At 53.0% G+C, this 14,974-nt stretch overlaps 1 protein-coding gene across 4 annotated transcripts in view; it reads right to left on the minus strand.

Annotated features, from left to right (window-relative positions):
• TOM1L2 (target of myb1 like 2 membrane trafficking protein) overlaps nt 1-14,974 on the minus strand; it is a 118,123-nt gene that overhangs the window by 30,916 nt on the left and 72,233 nt on the right. For 3 of the 4 annotated variants that reach the window (XM_004776510.3, XM_004776512.3, XM_004776511.3), the window contains exons 4-6: nt 10,974-11,123; nt 2,291-2,425; nt 670-825 (exon numbers count right to left, since the gene is read on the minus strand). In XM_004776510.3, coding sequence (XP_004776567.1) covers nt 670-825; nt 2,291-2,425; nt 10,974-11,123 — 441 coding nt within the window. The remainder of the gene's footprint in view (nt 1-669; nt 826-2,290; nt 2,426-10,973; nt 11,124-14,974) is intronic. The other variant, XM_013047865.2, reaches the window with a different exon arrangement.

Consider the following 14,974-nt stretch of genomic DNA (forward strand, 5'->3'; position numbering starts at 1 on the left):
CTGGAACAGAATTTTTTTTTTTGTTTTCCCCAAGTCTGATCAATTCTCAAATTTTTTACACTAATGGACATTCTAGAGATTCATTAAGTACCAGTCCCTACGACTCATCTAAAAAAATCCAGTTTGGGGTTAAAAGGGCATTGGCCTCTCAGGAAGTAACTCAGGGAAGGTGGGCAGTGTTTGGAATAAAGGCAGGAAGGGCGCTTCCTAAGGGCCTCCCTCATCCTGGCCTCTGCCTGCACGGCACCTTGCGGATCCTGTCCTCGGCCTCTGACAGCTGACACTGCTTGGGAGATCAATCCAGACCTCTCTGCGTGACCCACACGACTGTTCACAACCCAACTGGGTCGCTGACCTTTGGCCTCCCCCGTCTCTTGGATCCTGCACTGATCCTCCAAACCCTCTGCACCTTGTCAGACGAGGCCCCCCTCTGGCTTCCAGAGCCTCAGCAGCGTCAGCTCCGGGCTCAGCTCCTGGCTCCTGCTCCCGCGGTCTGCACCCCGTCTCCCCATGACAAGGCGAGCCCTCGGGAGAGGATCTGGGCCCTGCCATCTGGGGGCCGCCAACACCTAGCACAGCACCTGGTCAGCGAAGGCTTCCGTATATGTCCCCAAAGGGTGAATGAGGACAGTCGGCCGCCCTGCCTGTGGCCCGGAAGTCTTTGAGTACCTGTTCTGAATTGGCCGTGATGGGGCCAGTCACACTCAGAGCCGGGGCCTGCGGAGCGGAGTAGGGAGCAGGAGGCGAGGAATAGGAGCTGCTGCTCGTCCTCTGCTGCGACTGGGACCTGGGCATGGTTGCGGCTGGATCCACTTCGGGGACGCTCTGGCACGGCAACAACAAAGTCCTCTGTTCACTTGGGCTGCCTGTGTGGCCGGACCTGGCACCTACCCCACCCCAGGGCAGCCCTTCCCGCCACCGCAGCTGGCAGGCGGGCGGGGGGCCCAGCTCTGCTGCTGACCTGCGAGGTTGGAGGCATCCCTCTGCCTGCTCTGCTCCCAGTCTCTCCAGCCCTGAAGCGGCCTGCCGACTGCTGACGGCTCCTCCTTCTACTTACCTCACAGGCAACCAAAGTCACTCGGAAAGAGGGTGCTCTGTGAGAGCTTTGGTCAGGGTTCCCCTTATTAGGACCACCTCAGAATGTGAGTGGAGGGGGCCTGCTGCAAAGTTTTGCTAATCATGAATCCCTATTTGGTAGCAGAAGATGATATTCTGGCCTTTACGGAGGAGACTAATATAAATAGTAATTATGCAATTTACCGAATGTTCTTTGTAATTATAGGCACAACAACACTGCTCTATGTCATTATTAGAAGAATAAAACGGGTTACGTTTATCCCACAAAGCACAGCAAGTGGTTTGGAGGGATCATAATGAGAATAATGCTCTGCAAAGTACAATTTCTTAGGCTTTCCCTTTCAGTATCTCAGATAGCCTCTTGAACGTTAACTGTGATCCACGCGAGGGATCTGGACAGATGCTCTAGACTCCTTGCCCCCATTTCAGAGATGGGCAGAGGGAGCCAACAAGGCAGAGCGTGCTGGGTCAAGGTGCCTCTCCCATATCCTGGAGCTTCCTGGCTGTCCCGTGGGGCCAAAAACTGATTCCCAACCACAGAGGTACTAGCTTCCCAGGATGAACAGCGTCCATCACGGGCGTGGTTTCCATTCAGAAGCACAGAGCTGTCCCACATTGCAAGAGCTGCATGGCAGGCCCCTAAATGGGCCCCCCCTGGGCTTTGCATCCCAAGGCTGGCAGAATCAAAAGATGTCCGCATGGATGCTGAACACTAGTAGCTCAAAATAAAATTTCGATCTATTTGACCTGTACAGTTGGAAAAAACCAGAAGCTACCCTTTGTCTCACGATCAGTGACACCATTAGCTCCTTTGCACTGCCAACACTGAGATGTCTCGGTGCTCTCCTAGGAAGAGGCCGGCATCCCCACACCGGACTCCTGGAGCCTCTGCAAAGTAGGTGCTAGTGGCCCTCATGAGATGGATGGCTCCGCCCAAGAGGCCATTTGCACAAAAACGTCAGAACTGATCCCTCTATTATATCCTTCCACAGTCAGATGAAAACAGGGGGGGGAAATCACCGCTGCCACTTAATCACCAGTCAACCAGCTGTCTCACTCCCACATTCCCCTTGTTATTAAAAAGAAATGCCCTCAAGCTTTAAGAAAGCATGATGACAAGCTAAATAATTCAAAGGGAGCAGCAGAAGGGTGGTGGCGGTGGCTGGCCCGTTCTGCAGTAGGTCTTTCTAGAAAATGCCACCTGGAAGCTTACCCGCTGTGGTGTGTGTATGGGAGACAGAGCGTCCAAGTCTGCCATGGGAAACTCGACCCCTTTCCTTTTTAGTTCCTCATATATATGCACCACACCGGTGAGGTCAGGGCTACTTCGGAAGGCATCAGCCCACGCCTGGAAGGAAAGAGAGGGCCTGTTAGCAAGGATTTCTCACCAACAGCAGCCCATGTGCCCTTGCAGAGGCCCATGCTCTTTGCCCAAACCCACTCTGTTCCTGTCCCCTGACACCCCCCACGCCCAGTGCTGCCATGATGCGGCGGGCGAAATGGTTTGTTGTTGTTGTTTTTTTAATATTTTATTTATTTATTTGACAGAGAGAGAGAGGATCACAAGTAGGCAGGATCACAAGTAGGCAGAGAGGCAGGCAGAGAGAGAGGGGGAAGCAGGCTCCCCGCTGAGCAGAGAGCCCGATGCGGGGCTCAATCCCAGGACCCTGAGATCATGACCTGAGCCGAAGGCAGAGGCTTAACCCACTGAGCCACCCAGGCACCCCGAAATGAGGGGTTTTTAATGGTGCTGTTGAGCGTGAACAAAAACACAAAACTTAATTCAGCATGGAGTATTTCCTTGGAGAAGATGCAGGGAAATAACACCTAAGCACAGTGGCGCATCCTAAAACAGAGGCATTTCCCTAATCTCCAGGAAATCAATTCCTGGTGGTGCTGAGCGGAAGGGCATGAAGACATGGCCCCACTGCTGGGCCCATGGGACACCGTGGGGGGGACAGCAGTGCCGTGGCTCAGCTCTGCAGAGCTCTCAGGTGCAGGCAGGAGCCAGAGGCAGATGGGGCAGAGAGGAAAGGTGAAACTGATGTGTGATGGGAAATCAAGGCTAACGTGGGGCTTCCTCTGTGGATCGGAGCGTGCAAAAGTGGAGACCGCCTAGCCCAGCCGGAGAGGCAATGTAATGGTGGCCCAGGGGCGAGAGAACCTGTGCCACCCACAGTGTCACTGCATACCTGCCCACGTGGCCAAAGCCACCGCAAAGCACGGCCACTGGAGTCCCTTCGATGAAAACACCCCGTAGAGACGAAAAGAACGCATATTTCAATAGACTGTCACTTTTCATCAATTGGCAAAACTCCTAAGTGATTTTTAAATATTTTGTTCTTTGAAAGTTACAGAATCTATCAAAGGAGAGAAAGATCGGTCTCCAAAAGGCTCCCTGCAATGAAGTTCAGCTCTGTCCTGTCACCCACCAAATACATACCCAGAGGAGGCGGCAGTGTCTCGCACCCACGGTTCTGTTGCCAATTCTGTTGCTGTCACAAGCCTTTAAGTGCCTCCCCGGCTCTAGCAATGCGTTCCAACCAATCCTGAGGCAGCCACAGAAACTCTATCTCTAACCAACAGACCCGTTTGAAGTTAAAAGGTCAGTTTCCAAACAGCCTCGCTCACTCTGACAGATGTGTCTCGCCATAAACATTACTGTCAGCCGGGCTTCCTTGATCCACGTACTTGATCTGCGCACTCGGGGATTTAATGCCCGCTGGAGGACGGCCCCTCTTGGCCAACACTTCCTTCTGGAGGCTGAGCAGGGCCCAAGGTGCCTGCAGAGGCCCGTCTGGAGCGCCAGCTGGAGAGTAGCAGCACCGAGGCCTATCCCCCTGGGAGTGCCCCAGAGCCCCGTTTTCTACCAGCTGCTTTGGCTGCCACCACCAGATTCAAAATCCAGCTGAGTCCTGGGAGGCTTGCTTCAAAATGCAGCTAGCATGTTCATTTAGGGTCTAAGACTGGGTTTACAGCCTGCTGGGGGAGGCTGGGGAGAAAAAAGCATGATAGTTCTTCCTGGGGCCACTTCCTGCCTCTATTTCTAAGGAAGGACAAACAGCTCCAGGGGACCACTTTTCATTCATCTTACCCTCCATGTCAGCCAGATCGGAGATAGGGAGAATGGAAATTAAAGAACCATCGCTGTGTTCTCCAGGCAGTGGCTACTTCTCGGGGCACCTGGCCTGACAGCGAGCCAACGAGCCCCCCTTCTCTGGTTTTCTGTGCCACCAGCAGGGAAACACACATCCCAAGTCAGGCCAGTCAGCTTCCCCTCCTCCCAGGAGCTTGACCTGAGCTTAGAGAGAGTTGGGCTCCTCTCCTTGGGTAAATGACACTGTCCTCTATAGATGCGGGGCTCTGGGAAGCAGTCACGTGCCCAGTGGGGACCGGGGAGCAGAGACAGCCTATGTGTTGGAAGGTGCAGCCAAGAGAGGATTTGGAGGGTTTCCCTGATCCCTTCTTGTCCCTTTCCCAGGTCTAGTCACAACCCAGCATTCTGGGAACCCCTGCCTGGTCATGACAAACTGTCCTCTTTGCCTAGGCAAGCTGGAACTGGCATCCGTTACCTATAGCCAAGCAGCCATGACTAATCTTCCTGCCTGCTACTATTTGAACCCCTGCAGGGGATCCTGTGCAGCTTGGGGTGAGCCGGCTGCTCACAGAGCATACGTTCGTGGTGGCGTTCTCTACTGAACAAGATTCTGATGTCAGTGGGGAACAGGGTGGGAGGCACCTTTAAGGGAACAGTCGTAAGTGGAAACGCAGAATTGGGATCCATCCAGAGATGCCGGGCCTCTGGCATCTTCCTGGCACAATGGCCAAATGCCTGTGCTCCTATCTTTCCTTCCCACGAGGTCACACCTGTGAAGGCACACAGCCAGTCTCACCCTTGCACAGAGAAGGCAGTCAGCCATCGTTTGTTAAGTTCAACTGACTTCAGATCTCATGGTTACTAAGCATCCTTATTGTTCTACTTGGGAGAACATGGGACGACGGCCAGTTAGGCTGTCCATGGACTGAGGTAACCCTGACAAAGAAAGCAGGAGCCCCTCTGGACGGCTGACCCAGCTGAGATGTGAGAATCTAGGAGAGGGAGCAAAGCTCAGGAAGTCTGGTTCATTCCGGGTCCCCAATCTAAAGCCAAGGAGCCACAAGGCTGATCCCAGCAACTTGCCCTCTAGGAAAGCAAAGTGCTTTTCTGGCCTCTGTTTACAGTGCTGGGGGCTGAAGGGCCCAGAGGGAGGTCAAATAGGGAGAGAAAAAACATTTTCATGCTTTTTTTCCCTTTGCTCCTTGGGACTGCACACCAAACACCAGACTGTGGCCTTATATGAACATAAACTGTACTGCCATTGTTTCTGTATCCCACAAGTTTTGACGAAGTTTTACAACATCCAATCTCAGATCAATGAACAACTGCTGATTTAGACTATGGGTCCTGTTTTTTTGGCTTTTGCCATGTTCTGCTTCAGCTTCTGGACCAGACTGCCTAGTCCCAGTGACAGGGTCTCCAGAGAACTGCCAGTCCACGTGGAAGGGGGCCAAAGGCCGGGCCACCACATCTCAGACACCTTCCAAGAATACAACACTTCCAGCCCCTCCTCCCCCCGCCCCCACCAGCTCACTTTCTTCAGTGGAAAGAAAAACCTGCTGTGGAAAGAGGGTATTTTTAGATTCGATTGCTAGGAGGCAGGGGGTGGGGAGGCAGGCTAAAGGGGCAGGGGGGAGGGGGAGGGAGGCAGGAGAGGCACGGCCATGAGGTTACCCTACCGGGACGGTATCATTTCTGTTCCTGAAGGCAACTGCAAGGGAAAGGCTGAGGGATGCACAGGGCACAAGTGTCCTTCTTGTCTTCTGAACAAATGGGACTTCACACGAACAGAGAAAGGCACGTAGCCAAAGGCCAGCTGGGGACCAGGTGAGACACAGAGCCAGGGCTGAAAGTGGCACACAGTTCAAAGGCTGGGAGCAAAGAAGTCGGCAAAGCTGCTCACCAGGCTGCTGTGCCCTTGACGTACCTCCTATCTTGCTGCCTGGGGGACCAGCTCCCCTCCCAAAGGGAAACTCCTGCGACGGGGAAGCCCACTGGCCCCGCACACCTGAGTCAGGTGACCGCTTCCCATGGCCCTGTCTCATGGCTTACACGCTGGGCTCGGGCTGGGGGAGATGGAGGGCAGTCTTCCCCAGGTGTTCTGAAGGGCAGGGCCTCTGGTGCACACAAGCCTGAGGGGTGTCTCTTCTGGGGGGCCTGGGGTGGCCACAGATGGCTAGAGGACAGCCAGAGGACACAGATGCCTTCAATGAGAGGAGGGACAGGATGTGGGAATGAGGAATAGGCATCCACTGATTCTCTTGAAAAATCCCCCTAGAGGGCTGCTGACAGCAAACGTGTGCCAGTGGCAATGGCCCCAGTGTGTCCAATCTCAGGCTGACAATGCCTGTGATCAGCATCCCAGGAAAGGAATCAGAAGGCATGGTGGGCTGGAAGCCAGGAGAACATGCGAGGACAAGCACCCGTCTCCCTACAGGCACCAGGAGACTATTAAAAAGCTGCTTTGGAGGGGTGCCTGGGTGGCTCAGTCAGTTAAGCATCTGCCTTTGCCTCAGGTCATGATCCTACTAGGGTCCTGGGATTGAACCTGCATCGGGCTCCCTGCTCGGTGGGGAGTCTGCTTCTCTGTCTCCCTCTGCCTGCTGTTCCCCTGCTCTCTCAGAGCTTTCAAATAAATAAGACCTTAAAAGCAAAAAAAAAAAAAAAAAGAAAGAAAAGCTAGTTTGGAGAGAGGCCCCCTCCCTGCTTTCACTGTAGGGGAGTGATCAGAGAGACAATGGGCTAAGGCTCGTCATTCCTGGTCATCAGAGCTGAAGGTCCCAGCTCCAGCTGAGAGCTCCATGCATGCTTCCTAGGGGTGGATGCCGGGGTGGGGAGCGCTTCTCCGTCTAACCCCTTGGCCTTAAAAGCTTTTCAAGCGTCAATATGTTCAGAGTTTAGGGCTGTCATTCAAATATCCCAAAGCCAGCTCAAGTCCTCCCTGGGTAGGCCCTGGCCCTCTTTCACCTAACAAGCCTCTGTCTCCCCATAAAACCACTGGCTCCCAGGGGTGGGGCTGGGACTGGCCCACTTCCACTCCTGGCAGCTGGGCTCCAAAGAGTGCAAGGAAACACCCAGATGGCGAGGATGGCAAGGAAAGAAACTGTCGTGGCTCTGGCACCCACACACCTGACCGCTCCTCTTTTCGGTCTCGCTGCCATTTCCACGATGGCCTGCTGCCTCCTCTCCAGCTGGCAGGAAGGCCAGGGATCCGGCGCCTTCACCCCCTATCCTGTGCCATGGCGGAAGCAGCACTTGCCCTTCCCGGGGGGAACATCAGACTCTCAGGGCACACTGCCCAGTTCTTACAAGTATATTTGACAAGCACATCAAGTCATCTTCTTTCTCCAAGGAGTTAAGAACAGGTTGACAAGATGCCATACGTCCACACACTCATCAGTCAGGCTTTGTCGAGGATGTGCTGGTGAGAACAGTTGCCCAACTACAGCGCTCCAGGGCCGGTGGGAAGGAGCAGCAGGGCCTGCCAGTGTAAGTCCTGGAGTGTGGCCATCCAGCATCCCCCCGCAATTCCGCTTCCAGCTGTGAGGCTGACCCTTAAGGAATCACTCGTTTTTTCCTATTTTTGACCGACAAAGATGGCAGTTTCACATATTCGACTTAACACAGGCCTGATATAAACAGACCCACATGACTACCCAAAGACACCTGCAGGCTGTTAATAGCAGCACTTTTCATAGCGGCCCCAAACTGGGAACACCACATGCCCACCATCCGTGGGAAGGAGACACAGTGCGGGGTGCATTCACCCAAAGGGACTTGGCCCAGCGATGTGAGCAACAGGAACAGAAGGCCAACGGTGTTGGCCAGTGACATACCCAGTGACAAAGTGAGACCCGCAAACAAGGCGTAGTCAGACATGTGGACTTAACAGAGGGCTGCTGCAGAGGCCACACACATAAAGTTCAAGGACACGAGCACTCCATCTAGGCTGTGAGGCGAGGGGGTCCTCCCAGGCAGCTGGAGTTCTTTGGGTGTGGGTCATATTCTGCGTCATGATACCAGGGCTGGTTTACCTGAGTATGTTTAGTCTGTAAAAACTTAGCAAGCTGTACGAGCTAGTTTAATGTGTGACCTCCTGCTCACATACAGAATTCGATAAAAAGAAAAGAAAAGGCTGAAAACCCCGTTTGTTCTTTTGTCCACTCCATCCCAGAAGCCAAGCCAGCCGCCAGCTCTGAATGCTGTCCGCTTTCAAACAAAAGCTCCTCAGAAAGGTTCAAAACACGGAGAGGAAGAACCCTCCCAGGCAGATAAGCAAGCCCCTCAGAGAGTACCCTGATCCAAAGCTCTTGGTATTCTCCTAGAGGGACCATACAGAACATCATGGTTGACCAGCCCATGATGCCCTCAGGGGCCCATCCTACTCCTGCCCCCGTGGGTGGGCGCTCATGCCACCGCCGAGCCAGCAGGGGGAGCCTTCACAACACGGGCGCCGGCCGCTGGGCCCCTATGGGCTATCTCAGACCCTGGACTGGGTGTAGGGAGGCAGGGACACAGGCCCCTATTCTGCAGATAAGGAGGTAGCAGCCCAGAAAGGTTCAAACAGCTGCTGAGGTTACACAGCTGGAAGAAGCAGTGCTGGGAGGAGGCTGAGATCCTGATGGGAAAGCTGGGCCGGTGCCCCCAGAGACAGCTACAACCATGACCAGTTCATGAGGCGTCCCAGAGCCCTCGTCAACAGGGTGATGCGGTCACAAGCCTGGCCACGGCTGTGCCTGTCAAGGGGTGGCCAGGCCCGGTGGGCACAAGGGGTTCAGGCTGGGGTGCCCCCTCCATTGTGAGCAAAAAGCCACTATTTGCGGGCCTGACATCAAATGCGAAGGGTGTTGGGGCAGGGCAGTGTACTGGGAAAGTCCCCGAATGGGGGAGTCGAGGGCAGAAGTGGGGGTGGGGAGGGGAGCGGGTGAGGTGATTTGCACCTGAGTGTGCGAGCATATGAAAGAGGGAGGAGGGAAGGAGACACATGGAGACATGCCAGCCAGGTGGGCAGAATGAAGACACAGGGACCACCTAAGAAGGAGGTGGCTCTGCTGTCACTCACTCCTCCCCTTCCTTAGAGCTTCAGCAAACCACAGTCACCCCATTCGTTAGGAAAAACAACTTATCGAACACCTACTCTACACCATCAACTGCTCTAGACCCCGGGGATATAATGCCCATGGGCTCTTGGGGAGCTCAGAGCCAGGCAGATGAGAGAGAAGTTAGCCCAGAAGTAAAGAAGACCACAAAAGAGAGTGATAGCAGAGAGGGAACACTGCAAACCTAGGAGTGGGGAGGCCTCTGAGAGCCACCTGAAGGATGGACAGGACTTGCAGGCAGAGGACACAGGAGAGAACCTCAGCCAGGGTCCTACGTTCCTGTCCAGGCTCAAGGGCCACCACCAACTTGAATGCCCCCTACGCCCACCCCCGATCACAGGGTCTCCCGCCCAGCCCAGGCCATCACCCTCCCCACCTCCCATCGTCTTGGCTCCTGCAGACCCTTATCTGTCCTCCACCAGAGCACTAACATGCTTGTTCACAAATGTGCTTGCACCCTGTCACCGGGGGGCTAGGTCAAAAACCCAGACCCGTCCATGTGCACCCAGCTCAGACAAGTGCAGTGGCTCCCCACTGCCCAAAGGACAGAGCACCAGCTGCCGGCGTGCACAGCCCATGAGCCCCTGGCCATCCTTCTGGCGTTATCTCCTGGCCCCAGACATTCTTCATCATACTCTATGAGCCACATGACAGCTTTAAAGCATCCCCTTCTCTTTCAGACATGCAGTTTCATTCCTTGATTCTCAAGGCTGGACCTGGTGACTCCCTTCTAACAAATGGAATATGACAGAAAAGACAGTGTGTGACTCTGAAGAGTCGGTCCCAAGAGGCACCACAGCTTCCTTCCAGCTCTCTTGGATCCCTTGTTCCAGGGACAACCCGATGCCATGTTATAAGGACACTCAAAAAGTCCACACAGCAAGAAACGCAGGCCTCCTACCAACAGCCAGCGAGGAGCTGGGGCCTCCCGCCAGCAGCCCTGCGGTGAGCCACCTTGGACGTGGCTCCTTCTGCCCCTCGAACTCGCAGAGGAGGCAATCCTGGGTGAAGTCTTGACCACAACCTCCAGACAGCCACAATCACTCACCTACGCTGCTCCCGAATTCCTGACCCATGGAAACAAGGAGGTAATAAGCAGGTGCTATGTTAAAGCCCTAAGTTCTGGGGTACTCTGTTACAGATCTGCTCATACTGAATACAGCCCACCCATGTCAACTGCTGTCTTTGACGCACATGCTAGACCTCGGCCCGCACTACTTCTCACGCTCTGCCCTTTACGCCAAGCTCCCCACGTCCTGCAGGGTCCAGCAAAAATGTCACCTTCTCAGTGAATCACTCTGTAACACCATCTTCCTGGATCTCACCCTGCCTGTCACAGAGCTGTTCCCGACCAGTACCCCGCCAGTTCTGCATTTGGCTCTAGTATGGCCCTTCCTGCTCCACGTTGTCCCGGATGGCTCAGAGGCCTATCCAGGCCCCCAACCTGCCCCTGGGGGGTGGGCAACAGAGAGCCAGGCACCCAGAAAACCAGTGAAGACTCTGTCAACCGGCTTGACAGCTACCCCTCAGAGTTTTATTCCAGTGGCATGAGAACAGAAACATAAGCATTTTGCAACAGGTCTTTAAACCCAAGAGGGCCTCCCTTCTTTCCTCCAAATGATGGGAAAGCATGAGGACCCACTGCCCAGGGGCCCCACCTCACCGGGTCCCAGCCAACCGGACAAGGGGAGCTCGCCTACCTGGATCAGAGCGAGCACCTTGTCCTGCACAATGGTGGGAGGGTTGTTCTTCGGAGAGATGATTTTGACCAGGACACTGTCGATGAAATCCCGGTTGGCCACGAGAATGTGGAAGCGGTGGCCACAGTTCTTCACACACGTCTCCAGCACCTGGGGTGGGTGGAGAGGAAAGGAGGGTCATCGCGGTGGCAGCTCAGTTTCCACCCCGACCCCAGCCTTTGCTTCTCCCGCACAGTGGCATCAGTCGCATCGTCTCCTCCAGAGTCACACCGGGATGGCACTGCCTCCCTCCACTCTAATTTGGGCGTCCCTTGCTGACTAAAGTCGCCTGTCCCTGCACAATAATCAGGCAATTAGTTGGTAATTGAAGCACCAGTTTTGCATGAGAAGGATGCTGGTGTTTTAATGAGATCAAAATGACTGAGCTGACTGAGCGGTCCCTGAAAATTAGCATTTTAACTCCTCTCTCCGGGCTTCTGGGTGTGAGACATTAGCCAATGGGACTCAGGCTCTGTCACAGAGAGGGCTGCTGTGACAGCCTGAATTGCCGCGTGAATTATTGGCCCTTGCGTGTGAGGAGGCAAGTGAACACACACACGCACACACACATACACGCCCCACACAACCCTGCCTCGGCAATCACAACTGGCAGTGACTCAGGATTTTCTACTCTTAATAAATGGTTCGGGGGCGCCTGGGTGGCTCAGTGGGTTAAGCCGCTGCCTTCGGCTCAGGTCATGATCTCAGGGTCCTAGGATTGAGTCCCACATCGGACTCTCTGCTCAGCAGGGAGCCTGCTTCCCTCTCTCTCTCTGCCTGCCTCTCCATCTACTTGTGATTTCTCTCTGTCAAATAAATAAATAAAGTCTTTAATAAATAAATAAATGAATAAATGGTTTGTGGGCCTCCACTGCCAGTCAGCTTCAAGGTCCATGTTCACTCCCAACCCTGCTTGGTCTTTCCCTGTTTGGAAAAATGAGGTACCCAGGCCTTAACCACTCAAAAGCATAGTGCATGTGTGTTCTGGACGGATGACCAGTGTGGGCTTGAATCTCAGCTCTGTCACCCTAAATGGCCCAGGACAAGCCTGTCAGAGCCTCAGCTTCCTCATCTGTGAAGTGAGTACATGAGTGCCTCCTTGCAGGACCATAGTAAGGATGACAGAGTATGTCTGAAGCACAGGGTACCTAGCACAGTACCCTGCATTGTGGTGGGGGGCAGTAAATCAGGACCACGATGGCATGATTACCATTCAGGAGGCTGCTGTACACACTTGACGAAAGGGAAAATTTCCCAGTCCCAAAACAGGACAGGGGAGAGGCCCTCTCAGAATTCAGAGGTACCCACTGAAGAGTCTCTCCGGCCTTGAACACAGCTTTCTGAACTTCTCAGCTCTCAGTAAACAGCCCATACAATCACTTGGTCCTTCCCACACAATCATCCCCCAATGCCATGGTCAAATAGCAGGAAATGCCTCCTCAGAATGTGCCTGGCAATAGGGTACATTTCTGGCTGCCTGGGTATCTTCAGTGGCCCAAAGTGAGCTGACCGCTGGTGACCTCATGCAGCCATTCCACAGGGCTGGGTTCATAGGATGAGGCACTGACGAAACATGGCCATTAAGAAAGGCCCACACGCTTAACAAACAGAGCGGACTACGAGCTGGGCACTGTGTGGGAGCCTCCACGTTATACACCATTTCATTCCAGTCTCACAAGAATTAATTCTCTTTAAGTGGTCAGCCTTCTTCAAAGTCCTTGTCTCCTCACCCACAAGGAGGCCACAGGGCCACCCCCACCCCTCAACAGTTCTCCTCCAAGATCAACCGGGAGTCCCACAGATGACAGGCAACGGGTGCCAGATTTCTTGTTCCTTCATCCGGTCCTGGAAATCACCCATAAGATGGGCATTATCCCACTTTCGAGATGATGAAGCTGAGGCCTGGAGATGCTGGTAACTTCACTGAGGAGGCCAGAGCTGGCCTGTGCCCCCAGCCCGGCAGCCACAGAGCCAGTCAAAACGGTGCCTTTCCCCACTGCCTGCCTACACCATGGGAGGCTCTGGGTTCTGCTCAGCTTGCCCAGGAATCCCCACAGCTCAGCATCCTCGGGTCACCTAGGTTTTCCTCAGCCACGGGGGCATTCTCTTTCTCAGCCTCTACGTGTGCCTGATTCTGGGTGACCACAAAGTAACCAGCACTCACCCTCACAGTGACCATGGGGACTGCAGAGAGGAATGAGAGGGGTTCTTCCTGCCCTCTGGGAACTTACAATTTCCCTTCTTTCTAGAATCCTCTAACACCCTCTCCTAACTCTGCAGGCATCGGTCTGCTGGGGCCAAGGCAGATGGCAGGAAGAATGGTTTAATTTATGAGCTGCAGGTGGGGAAGGGAAGGGACGGATGCTGAGAAGAAAGCAGGTGTGGTGGGAAAGGACATGGGGAAAAAGGGGAGCACGAAGGCCAGTATGGCAGGGCAGCCGTGGCTCTGCCACCACGCTCAGGGCAATAGCAGGCCAGGACACCCGTCACACCTTTGGGAGCACATCCTTATGTCTTCCAGGACAGCAGACTTTGAAGTCAGTGTGGCTGAGGCTGACCCTTGGGGCTCAGACACAGGTTTGGAAATGCCCCGGACAGAGGTGGCATGTGCTCCAGAGCAGTCCGGCAGCCTAGCAGAGCAAGAGATGCAGGAGGCCCTCCCTGGCTGGCAAGGGCCACTCAGCTACTTCAGGGACTCTGCCAAAAATGGCCTTGGTAAATGAGTCCCTGTAGAGCATGAAACACACAGCAGCCATTTTCTAGTAGCCAAAGCTCAAGGAGTAACAAAAGGTCCCTCAAAGCAATCAGAAATTGCTATTTCAAGTCCATTTCAAGTCCATACACTGCCTACACACCCAAGCAGAGAGCCTCTCTGGACCTCTGACAAACTCCCGTTTGGGGTAAATATTAATATTTTTGTCAAAGTCCACAAGAAGCAGGAGGACTGAGAATAACTAATACAGTAAGGGAAGACAAAGACAGAGAAGCCATAAAAGTAGACATGAGATCATACAACATGCACCAGGCTGGGGCCTTTGGTATAGTGACAGGGATCTGCACATGTCAGAAGGCTCCCAAAGACATCTCTGGATTTGCAGAGAAGACCTGACCACATCAACAAATAAGCAAACAAAAAACTTAGGAATAAATTTAACCAAGGAGAGGAAAGATCTGTACTCTGAAAATTATAAGACACCGATGAGAGAAATTAAAGAGGCTACAGATAAATGGAAAGGTATCCCATGTTCATGGATTTGAAGAACTAATATTATTAAAATGTCCATAGTACCCAAAGCCATGTATAAATTTCACAGAAATAGGAGAAACAATCCTAAAATCCATATGGAACTATAAAAAAACCCTGCATAGCCAAAGCAATCCTGAGAAAGAATAATGAAGCTGGAGATATTATGGCTCCTGATTTCAAACTATATTACAGAGCTATAATAATCAAAACAGTATAGTACTGGCATTAAAAAAAAAAAAAAAGACAATGGAACAGAACCTGAGAGCCCAGAAATAAACCCATACATAAATATATGGTCAACTAATATTTGATGAGAGGTATACAACGATGGGGAAAGGTAGTCTCTATGATGAACAGTGTTGGGACAACTGGATAACCACACGCAGAAGAATTGAAGTGCACCCCTCTCTTATACCACTCACAAAAATTAACTTGAAATGGACTAAAGACTTAAATGTAACACCCGAAACCATCAAACTACCAGATGATAACACAGGAAAAAAATTCCTTGACATTGGTCTTGGCAAAGATATTTTTGGATGTGACACCAAAAACAAAAATAAACAAGTGGGACTATGTCTAACTAAAAAGAAGAAGCAATCAGCAAAGTAAAAAGGCACGCCATAGAATGGGAAAAAATATTTGCAAACCATCTATCCAATAAGGGGTTAATACCAGAAGTATATAAGGAACTAAATCAAGAGCAAAAAAGCCC

Source organism: Mustela putorius, unplaced genomic scaffold (genome assembly GCF_011764305.1).
Source record: "Mustela putorius furo isolate JIRA1106 unplaced genomic scaffold, ASM1176430v1.1 tig00000731_pilon_pilon_pilon, whole genome shotgun sequence".
In the NCBI taxonomy this organism is placed as follows: domain Eukaryota; kingdom Metazoa; phylum Chordata; class Mammalia; order Carnivora; family Mustelidae; genus Mustela; species Mustela putorius.